This window comes from Neofelis nebulosa, chromosome 6 (genome assembly GCF_028018385.1).
Source record: "Neofelis nebulosa isolate mNeoNeb1 chromosome 6, mNeoNeb1.pri, whole genome shotgun sequence".
Lineage (NCBI taxonomy): Eukaryota > Metazoa > Chordata > Mammalia > Carnivora > Felidae > Neofelis > Neofelis nebulosa.
This window is the reverse complement of record NC_080787.1, coordinates 21485452-21501211: the sequence shown is the minus strand read 5'-3', so window position 1 is coordinate 21501211 and position 15760 is coordinate 21485452. Positions and strand designations below refer to the sequence as shown.

The 15760-nt window shown below is 45.1% G+C and overlaps 1 protein-coding gene across 1 annotated transcript; it reads left to right on the top strand.

The window, feature by feature from the left end:
* The first annotated feature begins 6971 nt into the window (after positions 1–6971).
* On the top strand, positions 6972–14072 carry TMEM14C (transmembrane protein 14C). The gene is made up of 6 exons (XM_058733024.1): positions 6972–7092; positions 8088–8155; positions 8475–8551; positions 9381–9482; positions 12568–12655; positions 13577–14072. Exons 2-6 carry the CDS (start codon positions 8133–8135, stop codon positions 13629–13631), a joined length of 345 nt encoding a protein of 114 aa, XP_058589007.1. The 5' UTR covers positions 6972–7092; positions 8088–8132; the 3' UTR covers positions 13632–14072.
* Positions 14073–15760: the final 1688 nt, after the last annotated feature.

Sequence of the window (15760 nt, the reverse complement as noted above, 5' to 3'; positions counted from 1 at the left end):
GATGTCAAATACCTAAAGCCGACAGGGGAATCCCTCCTGTTCAGGCTAATTAAAACATCAAGCATTTGGGCACTGGAATTGCCACTCACTTCACAGGAGGAAATCATCTAGGAAGTGAGCCAGAATCCGTGTCTGACATTTCAGGCTACCTCCTCGTTAACTTCAGGCCTACAAACAAAGATGAATATAGATTTGGGTTATTTGTTATGTTTTTGTTTAAATATTTAATATTTTTTAGAGCAGTTTGAGGTTTGTTTCTAACAAAAGGGAGAAGGTGCAGAGATTTCCCATGTACCCGCTGCCTCTACCATGCACAGCCACACCTGATATCCACATCACTCATTAGAATGGTACACTTTTTACCAGGGATGAACCTACACTGACGTGTTCGATTCACCCAAAGTTCATGGCTTACCTTGGGGATCACTCTTGGTGTTGAACACTGGATGGGTTTGGAAGAATGACCTATTATAATGCACAGAGCATTTCCACTGCTCTGCAACAACTCTTGTGTTCTGCCTGTTCATCTCTCCCCTACCCAACCTTCCACGATCACTGATCTTTTTATTACCTCCATAGTTTTGCCTTGTCCAGAATGGCACGTACTTAGAATCCTACAGTACTGTATCCTTTTCAGATTGGCTTCTTTCACCTAGGAATATGCATTTAAGTCTCTTCTGTGTCTTTTCATAGCTTGATAGCTCATTTCTTTTTAATGCTCAATAGTATTCCATTGTATGTGCCACACATTACCACTCATTCACTGCTAGAGGACATCTTGGTTGCCTTCCAAGTTTTGGCAGTTACAAACTTGCCATAAACATTTGCAAGTTTTGGGGTGGATGTGTTTTCAACTCCTTTGGGTAAATACTAAGTAGTGTGACTGATGGACTGTATGGTGAGTGTATGTGTAGGTTTGTGAGAAACGGCCATCCTATCTTCCAAAGTAGCTGTACCATTTTTCAGTCCAGAACATTTGTCAGTTTTCTGGATCTTGGCCAATCTTGTGTGTAGTGGGATCTCGTTATTTTAATTTGCATTTCCCTGAGGACCTACGTGGAGCTTTTCCTATGCTTATGTGCCATCTGGATATCTTTGGTAAAGTGTCAAGCTACTTGGCCTGTTTTTTAGTTAAATAGTTTCCTTACTATTGAGTTTTAAGAATTCTTTGTACTTTAGAGGCGCCTGGGTGGCTCAGTTGGTTAAGTGTCCGACTTCAGCTCAGGTCATGGTCTCACAGTTCGTGGGTTCTAGTCCCGCATCAGGCTCTGTGCTGACAGCCTAGAGCCTGCTTCAGATTCTGTGTCTCCCTCTCTCTCTGGCCCTCCTCCACTTATGCTCTGTTTCTGTCTCAAAAATAAAAATTGTGCATATGTATGTACACACACACACGCACAAGTTCTTTGTATTTTGGATAGCAATCCTTTATCAGATGTGTCTTTGGAAATATTTTTTTCCCTGTCAGTAGCTTGTCTTCTCATTCTCTTGATAATATTTTGCAGAAGTTTTTAATGTTAATGAAGCCTAGCTAATCAATTATTTCTTTCACGGGTCATATTTTTGATGTATCTAAAAAGGCTTCACCATCCCCGAATGTCATCTAAGTTTTCTCTTAAGTTTCTTTATGGGAGTTTTACAGTTTCGCATTTTCCATTTAGGTCTGTGATCCATCCTGAGTTAAGTTTTGTGAAAGATGTTAGGTCTATGTCTAGATTTTTTTTTTTTTTTTTTTTTTTTTTTTACACATAGATGTTCAGTTCACCATTTGTTGAAGAGACTATTTTTGTTTTGTAGTATTACCTCTGCTCCTTTGTCAAAAATCAGTTGATTGTACAGTTGACTCTTGGACAATGTGGATTTGAACTGTATGGGTCCATTTACCGATTTTTTTCAATAAATACGGTATTGTAAATGCATTTTCTCTTGTGTTTTCTTGGCATGTTCTTTTCTCTAGCTTTATTGTAAGAACACATATATAATTCACATATAACATACAAAATATGTGTTAACTGTGTTATCAGTAAGGCTTCTGGTCAGCAGTAGACTTTTAATTAACTTTGAGGAGAGACAAAAGTTAATATGCAGATTTTTTGACTGCCTGAAGGGTCAGGGCCCATAACTGAGCTGTTCAAAAGTCATCTGTATTTGTGGTGGTCTATTTCTGGGCCCTCTATTCTGTTCTGTTGATCTACTTGTCCTTCCCCTCTATGTACAGTCTGCACATAGTCTTGGCCATCTACATGTCAAATTATCCACTTTGATACTTGTGTCTGAGCAGATTCTCTTCCCAGATTCACTCCCAATTCAGAATGCACCATGTCACCTATATCTCCCCCTCCTTTGTTCACTAGCCCTGTGCCAGGTGCTACCCTAGATTCTGGGTGCTGAAAGGAAAAGTGTGATCCCGGCCTAAAGGACGAAAGCTGGTAAATAATTACACATACGGGAACAGATCTGCCTGGATGACTCTCCTATAGCCTGAAGCCTTTTTGAGCACCCCTCCCTTCTTTCCTTTTGTTGAACCACACCCTTAAGTATACCCTCGGTGCATAACATCCTTGATCTGCCCTGCAAATATGACTGACACATACCTATTCTTTTTTTTTTTTTAAGCTTAAGTTTACTGATTTTAAGAGAGAGAGTGTGCGAGCAGGGGAAGGGCAGAGAGAGAATCCCAAACAGGGTCAGCGCAGAGCCCAGCGTGGGGCTCGAATCCATGAATCGTGAGATTATGACCTGAGCCTAAATCAAGAGTTGGACGTTTAACTGAGCCGCCCAGGCACCCAGTTACTTAAAATTTAAATCCAAGTTAGTTAACATACAGTTTAATAATGGTTTCAGGAGTAGGACTGAGTGATTCATCACTTACAATAACACCCAGTGCTCATCACAAGTGCCCTCCTTCTTGTCCATCGCCCATTTAGCCCATCTTCCCAACATCCCCAAGCAACCCTGTTTGTTCTCCGTATTTAAAAGTGTCTTACGGTTTGCCTCCCTCTGTCTTTTTTTCCTTCCTTTCGCCTATGTTTGTAAGTGAAATAAGTCAGAAAGGCAAAGATATGATTTCACTCATGTGGAATTTAAGAAACATACCTAGTCTTTAACATCCTCCTCTTGGGTGGTCCCTCAGCACATACTCTGTTGCAGGTTTTTTTTTTTTTTTTTTTTGGCCTCAGTACCCTGGGGTTTGTTGTCTCGGTGCTTTGAAGAATGAAAAAGTGGACACAAAATGAGCAGCAGGCAAAAGTTTATTCGTGTAGAAGATTAGAAAGTAAGACTAGGGGGCGCCTGGGTGGCTCAGGTCATGATCTCGCAGTTTGTGAATTTGAGCCCCGCGTCGGTCTCTCTGCTGACGGCTGCTGACGGCTCGGAGCCTGGAGCCTGCCTCAGATTCTGTGTCTCCCTCTCTTTCTGCCCCTCCCCTGCTCACGCTCTGTCCCTCAAATATAAAAGTTAAAAAAAGTTAAAAAAAATAGTATGAAATGTCTCTTTATAGACGGGGGCATTTGGAGGTGAATACCCACAACACTAGGTAAGGATCTTTGTTTTATAATTCTGGTCAGCCCTTCCTTCCCTTCCCCCGGGTTCCTTCTTAGGTCCTCCTCTTATCGGTGAGAGAACTCTAGGTGCTGGGTTGTCCATTCCTTATTGGCTCGATTCCATTGTGGGTGCTATGTGGCCATATCATTCCTTGTGGGTCATACCTTTTATGGTCTGTCTTTCACAAAAGACCTTTTGTGAAATTCCTGAGGGGAACCTGAGAGGGAGGAGGTGGTGACTATTACATTCTTAAGAGGAACCGTACCCCGGAGGGAGTTTTTCTGTGGTCAGATGCTCCCAGCATTGTCCCAAAATATGTGTTTCCACACCCAGGGACCTCCGGTCCTCACCCTTCCCTCTCTGCCTACTGAATCCTATCTTTTCCTATCATACTCCCTGCCCCTGGCACTCGAAAAGCAAGTCTTAGGGCGAGTGGGATCCAAGAGACCTACTTGTCTTGTGGCAGCCAAAGGAACACTCCGTCCACAAGCCCCCTACTAAGGGGCCATTTCTTGTCAAGCTAGACTTGTCGGCCTTTTTGCTTGGTCTAGCGGCTCCTTTGGTCTTTGGAGGTCTTTTGGCATTCACCTCCCTTTCGCAGAACACCTGTAATGGCCTGGGATGGTCAGGGGTCGCTTGACTGAGGACTTTAATAAAAAAAAAGGAGATGTGAGTTTTTAGACAAGGATAAAAGGGCATTTCTGGCAGAGGAAATGGGGTGCTGTCTCAGCTAAGAGAGACTTAGCTGGGAGACACAAAAAAGCTGCTCTGGCTATTCTAAACAGAGGGCACGGGGCTGGAGTTATAACAAAGACACAGGTGCGTCGGACAGAAGAGAACCAGAGCTCAGAAAGGGAGAGGGTGCAGTCAGGGCGATCTCTCCACCTTGTCTCCAACTCCACGTGTTGTCTTCACGCTTCTCTCTGCAGACTGGCCTCTCTTACTCCACATCTGTTCTCACTCAGTCCATGCTCATTGAGCAGCCGTTGTGTGCCAAGCACCGTTCCAAGCGCCGCATAAACATCCTTCTCAAAGAACTTACGTGCTGGGTGGGAGGATGATTGTGCAGTCAGTAAGTTTTACAGCATACTGTGTATGGAGGTAAGCGTCATGGAGAAAAATAAGCCGTGGAGGGAACTGCGGAGGGATTGCAGTTTTAACCCAGATAATCCGGGAAGGCCTCACTGAGCAGGTGACCTTTGAATGAAGACAAAGGAGGTGAGGAAGTGAGCTGGGAGATGATCTGGGGAGAAGCTCTGGGCTGATGAAGCAGCACGTGCAGGTGCTCGGAGGTGGGCGTGAGAAAGGGGGCCATCGGAGGCATTTGAGCATATGTATCCACAACTGACTCATAACAGGAGTGCTCTGGTCACTGTATTGAGAACAGACGAAAGGAGTTAGGGCAGCTCTGCCATTTATTAAGGCCAGTGGCCATGTCCCTATTAGGTAACCTCTTTCTCCTCTTGTGTTTGAAAGCAAGAGATAATAAGAGTCTCTAGTCCAAGGGATAGTATGAAGATTAGACCAGTTCATCTACGGAAAGCACTTCATGCAGTGTCTGGCTTACAATTAACACGCCGCGTGTTTTCTTTCTGATAAATGAGGTCCCAGAAGCATGTGGCAGATAGGGTGGGTTGAGAACGCAGGCAATATTTTTTCATAACCTCACTCATCAATTTCCTGGGGGAAGGTTTTATTGATGGATGATGGTCCTCTTCAAAGCTACAAAATACATCCTGAACACCTAGAAACTGGTATTGTAGATCCTCAGTAGACGTCAGGTGAAACACTGCAACCGGGAATTTGTTTCTGACATTTTTGTTTTGGGATTTCTTAATGTGTGAAGTCACACACGAATGAGGTTCCAAAAAGGGTCAAATAATGCTGAAACTGAGGCACTATTCCTTCTTCTTCACAAGCTCTTCTGTTTTGGCCGACGGACTTTACTGCTCTGGTTATGTGCGTGGCTACGTTTGTCTGTCTACCGAACATGGTCTGGACCCTAGGCCTCTGTGAAAGAAACAAACAGAAACAACCTGTTAAGAAGCCCCAGTGACCAGAGGACTAAAAACTTCTCCCTCACGCGATCTTGGTCACACTCCATTGACACATTTGTGGCTCAGGGGTTCCTAGGTGAGAACTGAGCTATATCCTAAAATATGTTAATGCCAATGAGAAACATTACTGAACACAAATCGTTAATTTGGTTTACTCTGTAACTAACTGAAACAGAGCAGAGAGCCAATGTATTTGACAATAAATTTTGGGACTACACACAGAGAAATGGGGTGTGCTACGGGTTGAGGAATGACGAGGCAATACAACATAAAGGTGAAGGTGTAGGTTTTGAAAGACCTTACTTCAAATAACAGCTCTACCAAGCATTACAGTTGTAGGTAATTAACTTAATCCTCTGTGGTTCAATTTAAGTCTAAAGGGCAGGGGTAAGATCATGGTGGTGATAACTAAGGTTTACGTATACACCTGTATCGGGAGGCGTGCATCCCTAAGTCCGTTCCGAGGTGGTTAAGATAGGTCCCGTTGTTGGTTGCTAAGCGGAGTCTTCCAGTAATTTGGTGAGGATCTGGCCTACTAGAATTACCAATGGTTCTTCTTAGTCCTTATCTGCTTTGGCTGGTAAGAATCAGCGATGGTAACCACAGGGTTCAGTTTGGGTATCTAAAAGGTTAAGAGATGTTGCAAGTGACAAGTTTTTGTTTTGGAAGATGCGGGAGCTGCGATCTCCTTTTTTTCACTGAAGACTGTATTTATAAGATTTATCTACGTTGATCCTTACAGGGGATGAGGGGGAGAGAGACGTCAAGGATAACACCCAAATTCTGGTTTACAGTGATTGAGTGGTCGCGCAGGAAACGCAGGGAAGAGACGCAGATCTGGAGAGGGAGTGGAGATGATGTTTCGTGGACACTGGCGCATACTGCGGTAGTAGGAAATTATATTTCACTTATCCTCTCCCTTCCTTTAAGTTGCTTCTCAGATAATAATAAAGCCACATTATTGTCTGGCTTGTGGCCACCAGCTCTGCAGGAAGAAAGTAGTTCTTAACCATGGCAGGCAAAAACCGCGATTCGGCGAGTGAGAATCCTCCCGGATGGCATGCCTTTGGTTTACACCAGGTTAACCTGGCCCAGCTCGCGAAGCCACTTGGAAAGACCCGACTCAAATTCTGGGTTTCAGGCGGGCTGCTGGCGAGCCGAGCTTCGAAGGCCGGTCAGCACGGCCGGATCGGCGATTGGAACACCGGCGTAGGGACTCCGGGCTCGCGCCGCGACTCACCGCCTCACCTCCCGGACGCAGAGCGCTTGCCTGGGCGCTTCCTCTCAAGCCCCGCCCCAGGCGTCTCCCGTTCCTGGAACGCATGCGCGCGCCGCGACACCTCCGCCTCAAGCCCCGCCCCATGCTCCGCCCCACCCCTCGGTCCGCCTTGCCCTCGGGACGCAGAGCGCGTCGCGACGTTTCCGGCGGGGCCCGGACTCCCACGCCTCGCCGCTGGTACCCCGCGGTCGACCGGTGCAGTCGTAGGGGAAAGAGGTTCGGTGCTTGGGAATTAATTACTATTTTATATCATTTTGACTTGTTTGGGGTTATATAAGAGGCTTTGCTGCCGCCTACTCGTTGTCCCCCAGATCCAGGCAGGGGCTTTAGGCTGCGTCACAGTTTCCTTTCTAGTCGTGCATTTTCTGCTTTCCTTAAAGTAGTCGTGAATCTTGCAGAACCTCTGAGCTCTGGAGGCCAGTGCTTACCAGTGTAGCGTAGCGGTGATTAGTTTCCTGGGGGTTTTATTGCTCTTGCTGCTTGAAAATCTCGCTGAGTGCTACTTGCAATTAATGACTGGCACAATTCCAAGTAGCCCCTGCCCGACAATTAAAAATTTAAACAAAAGGTTGTATTGCTTTCAAGTTAAACCATACCAGATGCATTTCTTTGCCAAGAGCGAAGTGTTCACGTTAATTATGATTTGGACTTTCCTGTATTTTACCCCCCTCACCGTACCCAGTCTAACAAGAGTTAGGAATTGGATGCAAAATTAAATAGCTGTCTGAAAGTTTTGCACATGTTGAGTTTTGAAAGAATTCAGTTCTTTGGGCAGGAGTGGAAAGGGGTAACTGAAATAGCTGAATTAAGGTTACAGGAGATACTTAGTTTCCGATTCAGTAATAATTTGGTTAGCTGATGAAAAGGTAAACTTATCACCTGGACAGAGCTGGTCCGTGAATTTTGCTGTTTCCTGTAGTCCTGTGCTATTGGAATGGAGGTTATTACCAAAATGGTTGGTATCTGCTCAGCATTTACTAGCGGCTGAGCACGTTTACTTATTATTTTGTTTAATGCCCACAGCAGCTGTAGGAAATTTGTACCATTCTTATCCTCATGGTACAAGGAAGGAAACTGAGGCTTAGAGAGGTTGGGAGCTTGTCCATTACTTCTTAGCTGCTAAGGAGTGGAGCTGGAACTAGGATCCACTTCTTTCTGACTGCTAGAGAGACGTGCTGTTTACCACCTCTGATCCAGTCCCTCGTTCCCAGGTGCAGCAGGTGTACTCTTCTGTCTGGTTGGAGTGAAAGAGAACAATGCAGAAGGACTCTGGCCCGCTGTAAGTACACAGTGAATGGGAGTAGAATAGCCAAGAACTTCTCAAAACCAGAGCTTCTTTCCTGATCTGAAAAGTGCACTAAGCGTAGAGTGCCGGACAGCCTGGGGTATCGGAGCATTGGTCACGTAGGCCGGGAACCTGAGTTTGAGTCCCGGCTCCGTCACTGTCTCCAGGCAAGTCCTCTAACCTCTAGGCTTTATTTTCATTTGTACAGTGATATGACTGTTCTGGAATGATGACGTTTTAGTCCCATCCTGTGATTGTGGTTTTTATTTTTTAGACATGGTTGGCACTGGTTTCTTAACTCTTTCATTTTCAGAGTGCCTTTACACTGGATTGGCTTTGGCTATGCAGCACTGGTCGCTTCTGGTGGGATCATTGGCTATGCAAAAGCAGGTATGGTTTGTAGCTACCTGACCTCTTAAGATCTTCACGTTGTTGCTGGTAAAGAGTGAGTCCCCGGGGTCCCCAGAGTTCAGTCTTGTTTGAGTCAGGTTTGTTTGAAGCCCTCTAGCTGGGGTACAGGCTCCTTTTCAGTCCCGTAGCTGCCCCTGCACTTGCTTTCCCATTATCTGGCTGACCTCAGTCAAGCTTCTTGTCTACTCCCTTGTTCTTGGTGTCTTTATCTAAGATGCCGGGCAGGAGTGGTAGTAGATTGTTATTATCATCGACTACCACACATCTGCCTTGACCCCTGGGTGTTATTATCTCTGTGCTCTTTGGAGTAGGCAGAAACCTCTTTTCTCATCAGGCATAGTTCTATCAGCAAACCTGCTGTTTCTACCTCTTTCCTAGCCTGCATTCCCCACCCCAACACACACACACACACACACACACACACACCCCAGAATTTTTACTCTCCAGGTTTGGTTTTGTTTTAATTCACTGCCCCTATTTCCTTCTCCTTTGGGGATTTGCCTGAGGTTCTGCCTGTGGACAGTTCCAACGCTTGACAGGTTCATCAGGCCTGGTTAGGAGCCCTTCTTTGCTCCCCAGATGCAAGTGTCTGAATATTAAAAAGGAGAGGAATAATGTGACGTTACCCCGACTTCTCCGTAAAATAGCAAACGCCGCAACACATTTGCCTGCTTGAGAGCTCCTTGGTTATGAGCTGTGTTGAGAGAAATTCTCTTGGCTGTTTTCCCCTGGAGGGAAAGGAAATCTGGTGACTTCTGTTGATGAGTGTCTGACGTTATAATGCAGGACTGTGTTTGCTTCTCTGCAGGTAGCGTCCCGTCACTGGCTGCTGGCCTTCTTTTCGGAAGTTTAGCAGGCCTGGGTGCCTATCAGCTGTCTCAGGATCCGAGGAACATTTGGGTTTTCCTAGGTACGTCCGCTTCCCTGTCTCTCTGGTACAGTTATGTATCCAGAACGTTCTACCCAAAGGCTCTGGTTCGGTGGCATGTGGCAGGATCTTCACATGAAGACAGTTTTACTACTTCTGCCCAAGTGCTGGGGAAGTTTTAAAATTGGGAGTGGGGAGAGTGGTGCTGATTTCTGTTTACTTTCTATGTACAGAATACGGAAAGGTTTTCATGCCTCACAATTTAGGTCTAGCCAACGGAATTAGTGTTAAGCTTGTACGAGGCAGGTAGACGTCTCGTAATCATCATGTCTGCCCACTGAAGAGCATGTGCTTGTACCGGAGGATCACGTGCCTGGGTGAGGTTTGCCTCAATAGTGCGTTTGTTTGCCTTTGCAAATCACGTGTTAGCCCTTTAAAACTAAGCTGAATGTCTGGCATAGGCCTTGCCTTCGAGGAGCCTTTACGTTGACTGATGCTGTTGGGGTGACTGCGGGGCTGCTGAAGTGCCCCGTGAGCAGCCCAAACAGCAGCACCGGGGAGGAAGATCACTTCTTATCAGCGTGGCCTGGGGTGCATTTTCACTGAGCTCTCCCCACACATCAGCCATTCTGCCGGGAGCGTGGACATCTCGCCGTCTCCCCAGATACGCAGAGTGGGAACACGTGCAGTGCCGGCCCTTAGAAGAGTGGCGGGGAGAACAAGTGTGTTGACCGAGTGGCTCGTACAAGTTGGCACGGGTTGGGAAGGGAGGTCGTGGCGGCTGATTTGGGGCATGCCTGTGGAAGGAGGAGGCGCCCCGCTCTCAGCTCTGCCTCCCAGCTCCCTCGCTCAAGCTCCTGAATGACTTTTAGGCTTCCTTTATCCTCATGTCTGATTCTACTCCTGCTCTCAGCAACTGCCCTCGCTGCCTACGTAAAGGAAAACAACAGTCATCACACGGAGGCTCCAGCATGCCATCATCACCCAGGCCTTCTGCTGTGCTGTTTCTCTCTCAAAGGCCAATCCCTCCACCCACGCTTTGGGTCTCTTCTCCCCACCTTCTTGGGGTGTTATGCTGCCAGAGATGTCATCTCTTATTTGTGTTCTGCCCTGCGGGTGAATCCTTCCCACTCATGTTCAAAGGTGTCCTCTCTTACCCATTAAAAAAGAAAGGACCTCTCGTGACCCCACTTCCTTCTCCAGTTGCCTGCCCTTCTTCTTCCCCTTCAGCAACTTCCCTAAAACAATCCGTTCTACTCCCTGTTTTTACTTCTTCACCTCTCACATTCTCGACCCCCCTTTTTGTGTCCTTTGTCCATGGAAATAGCTTTCCTTGAGCCTGTCAGTGACCTGGATTTTCAAAATCCAGTGTATATACTTTTAATGTTTATTTATTTATTAGAAAGAGCGTGCGCCTGAGCTGGGGAAGGGCAAGAGAGAGAGCGAGAGAGCGAATCCCAAGCAAGCTCCACGCTCAGTGTGGAGTCCGATGCGGGGTTCAATCTCATGACCCTGGGATCATGACCTGAGCTGGAATCAAGACTCAGATGTCTAACCAGCTGAGCCACCCAGGCAACCCGACTGTACATTTTTTAATTCTCATTCTAGTTGGCCTTTTAGCTTTTTCAGCATAGGAGACCAAGCCATTTTCCACTCTCCTGTTTTCCTTCTTATTTTCTCGTTCTCTTTTGTTGACCCATCTTTCTTCTTGGCCATTAAATATTTAAGTTCTTAAGACCTGGCTCTTTGTATATTTTTTTTTTTTGTTTTTAATTTTTTTAATGTTTATTTTTAAGACAGAGATAGAGCATGAGCGGGGGAAGGGCAGAGAGAGAGGGAAACACAGAATCCGAAGCAGGCTCCAGGCTCTGAGCTGTCAGCACAGAGCCCGATGCAGGGCTCGAACTCCGGGACCTTGAAATCATGACCTGAGCCGAAGTCGGACCCTTAACCGACTGAGCCACCCAGGCACCCCGTATCTTCTTTATACCGTCTTGCTTGGCAGTGTTATTGGGGTCTAGGCCTTAAATTACCATTGAAACGGAAAATTGATTCAGAAAGGCATCACTCCTCCAAGCTTTACTCATAAGTAAAGGTTGTGTGCTTGAAATCTTGTCTCCAGGCATCTGCCCAAACCTAACTTCATGTCCTTACAAATGTGTTTGGTGCCAGTGTTTTCCATCCATTTGGATCTTGTCCTCCTCCCACCTTTCTGTCTCCTTCAGCAGTCAGTCCTATTTGCACTACCTCCAGCCCATACCCTGAAGTGTCCCCTTCTGTGTCTCCATGGCCACCGTTCTCATCCCAGTACCCCTTATCTGACCTGCATTCTTGAGGAAGTTCTTCAGTGGTATCCCGACATGCTCTGGTTTCCCTCCGGATTGTTCTCCATGGAGCAGCTCGAGTTCTGATTTTACAGTCCTCTTATGTTCATGTATCCCTCTGCTTGGTATGCTTTGATGGCTTCTCATTGCTCTTGGGCCGAAGAACATAGTCCTCAGTATGGCTGTCAGGGCTCTGTGCTCTGGCCCCTCTTCCTTACTGGCCACAGTTGAGCCTTCGGTTCCCTCTCACCACAAGGCCCCACCATTATTATCCCCTCTCTTGGAATGTGCTTTCTTCCCCCTTTTAGCTCTTCACTCCTTTTCAGATCTTGGCTTTTTGGTCTTTGTTTCCTCAGCAAATCCTTTCCTCATTTTCCCGAATAGGCGGGACCCTCTTAGAGGCCTTTTATGATGGTAGTTTTGCCCTCCAGCACCTAGTGCAGTGAGTGCATGGGAATACATGTAATAGGTCTTCACATGCTGACTAGCAGAGCATACAGTTAAGGTAAATACATCAACAGGGAATAGAAGAAGACCTACCGCAAATGTGGAGAAAACTATGGCGGAAGAATGGTGGGTAGTGAGGCCGGAAAGGCAGGTTTGGCCCAGATGGTGAGGGCCTTATATTCCAGTCTTTGTACTTAGTCCTATAGGGCGCGGGTGGCCATGAAGCACCCCCAGCGCTCCCCCAGCGTGGAGGAGATGGTATGAGAGGGGATCTGGCCCTTGAAAGGTGGGTGGGACATTGGTTCTCCCGTATAGAAGATGTAATGATATTCGATTCTTTCTGTCTTTCCCCTCAGCTACATCTGGAACCTTAGCTGGCATTATGGGGATGAGATTCTACCACTCTGGGAAATTTCTGCCTGCGGGCTTAATCGCGGGTGCCAGGTATTTTCTGTTCCCTTGCCGTTCGTCACCGGGATGGAGTTGAGTTTAGGGCCCCAGATACACTGTACATTCCAGAATTTACTTGTGTTGGTATACCTGATGCTGGACATCAACCGAAATGATTTAATTTACACACAAATAGGAAAGGCTGCAAAAACAGTAGTTGATTTGATGTCAAAATGAAGTAAGTTCATGGCTTTGCTGTCACGTTTGCAATCTGGTCCATCCTGGCTCCTGCCTCCGTCAGAAGGAGCTTCAGGCAAAGCCCTGACAGCGGCTCTTTCTGCGACTTTCAGCGTGCGTTCCAGATTTCTTAGACGTGTGGGTGTCCTTTATCACTGACCATTTTGTTAAAAGGGAGTTTTGATTGAATCCTGCTGGCTAACTTGAGTTACAAAACTCAGACCAGATTGTTTTTAAAAACGTTTTCCTTACGTGTGATAAAGATACTCTGAGGACAGAATTTTTAAAAATCTGTTCGAAAGAAGATCACTAGCCTGACTTCAGTCATAGTTACGCTGTCAGGCATAATGCTTTATAGTCCGTGTACACCAAGGTCAAGAGCAGTAAACTGGAGACTGGAAATCTACCATTAACTAGCTCAGTGACCCCGGAGAGACCTTGGTCTTTCAGCCTTCAGTTTGCTCATCTCTTTGAATTATTGGCAGTGAGATGAGGAACCCCCAATTCACACGTACCATTTTGAGGCGGGTGCAGGGCAAGACTGCCCCTTGGCATGTTATTTCTTTCGTGTTTCCGAGAATGAAGTCTCCACCTCTGCCTGCTCGGCCTCGGCGTCTCCTCATGTAGTTGCGAAGGGCCTGTAGTCTTAGTTTCTTAAAAAAAAAAAAAAAAAAGCAGTCGAGTACCTGTTGTGTTCTTTACCTGATGTGTTTTGGTTTATGTGTTTCTTTTGAACAGTTTGCTGATGGTCGCCAAACTTGGAATTAGCGTGTTGAATAGACCCCATCAGTAGTTGTCATGTCCCAGCTTGGACTCATGAAGATTTTAAAAACTTCTCCAATATCAGTGTATTAAGAGAAACAAGTGCAGCATTTTCACATATTCTGACATTTTACTTAAAAAAAAAAATGACATTGAACTTCGCAGAAGAAATCATTCATTTCACTACAGCCTTAAAGAGGTGGTAGTTTGTAACCCAAGAGCTCCTTATTACACTTTGATTCTTGTGTGTTGATGTTCTCTCTTCTTTCTGTGTCTATAGGTAAAACCTCAAAGGGTAAAATGTTAGGTATCAACTTTGGGGACCCCCAAACCCCATGCCCTACTCAGAACAGTGTGAAAAACATCTCTTATGAGCTTTAGGGTTTCTGTTTTTTGGCTCATCTTAGAGCACAGACCTACTTTGAAATTATGTTAAATGAAATATCAATGAAAATAAAATTTACCATTAATATTTTCTATGGTGTCTTCGTTGCCAGAGTTGTCTAGAACATAGACTGGGATGTGAATGGCAGGAAGCTATGGGAACGTGGAAGTGTTCTGTTAATGTTTTATTTAGTATTTATGTATTTTAAATAATTTAAGAACCAAGGAAAGCTATGTATGATTTGATTGTACATTGCATCGAAGCTTGTTTTAAAGGTGATCTTTAGTGAGGATTTCTATGGTTAGGACTGTGTAACAACAGCAACAGAATGAAAAAGAAAAAATGAAATTGTGGTTAATTAGCTAACCTATAAATGTGAAACGAAAAGACCTGTGGGAAACTTGAGTTATCTAATTTGGTCTCTACACACATTAACTGGGTACTGACACATTTTCACTTCACTTTCCTTTTTTCAGCATTGAGAATTAACTCCCATCTGGTCCTTCTTACTTTAGCTTCCCCCTCTTTGGAAAAAAAGGGATATTTGCGGCTTCCCTCCTCCCTAACTGCTGTTGATTGTATTTATAGTGTAATTCAGGCACTTACTGATCAGTATCATGTGTCTCCTTAAACTCTTTGAAAGGCGTCCTGGTTTTCTCATTCTTGTTTTATGTAACATGGTTTTGACATTTCTGCCTGGGCCTGCTCTTCAGTCGTAATGCCTGGAGCTCTGCACAAGTTGGGTGCGACCAAGGTACCGTGTCTGAGACTCTGCATTTCTGTTAATGCAGCTGGGATCAAAATAAGATTTTTGGACAGCCCCATCACAGCAGTGACTCATTACGCTTTCGGTCTACTGAGACTTCAGGCCCTTTTCTTGCAGGCTGCTATTAATAACTACTCACAGATCGGAAGGGGTTATTGCTTGATGTCACATACTTGCAAATACATTGATTAAATTACAATGCCCCATTAATTCCTGGCATAGTCAGTAATTGCCTTTTATCCTGTAGTGCTACCAAATTCATGCTTTAAATTATAAAGACAAATCCATTTACAAATAGTTCATTGGTGTGTGATAGGATTTCATGCCCTGGTGGATCAGATTATTATGAACTGTTCTCAAACATTAGTCTTTTATGGTCTAAGAGGAAAACAGATAAAATCAGGTAGGTAGAACATTGCATTATGTTTTTGATATCTTAAGAATGGATTTTTATGGAAATGTGTTGGGGAGAAAAGAAACAACTGTTTGTAGTTAGTGTTACAAAGATCAGACCTGGGTGTTCTCTTGAGCAGCAAAGAGCGGTGTGTGTATTGTATATGTTCATAGAGCTAACCTTCATCTTCAGTGCTTTTTTCCCCAAAACCCTGCTATGTGAGGGCCAGGTGGACTTGTTCCCCAGGTGTTTGAATCCTGTGAAGTATAAGAGCAGAAGCACAGAAAAAAGATTATTCTAAAAAAAAAAAAAAAAACAAAAAAAAAACACTAACAAAAAAAAACCCCAATACTCATTTTGTATTTATTCATCAGACACATTTTGGGTTCCAAGCTAGCCTTTCTATGATCATTTTGATAAATAGCTTCTTGAAATATGGTTAGATTCATTTAGTAATCCTCATCTATATTTTCTGTCTTCTCCATCCGAGCCCAGCCACATATGCACGTACGCCAGTGACATGTGCATGGGGCCACCCAAACTGCCATCCGTCCAGGCTTTCATAGATAGGATTTTGAATCACCGTGTTGGCCTCAGTTCATCTGTTGTGGAGTG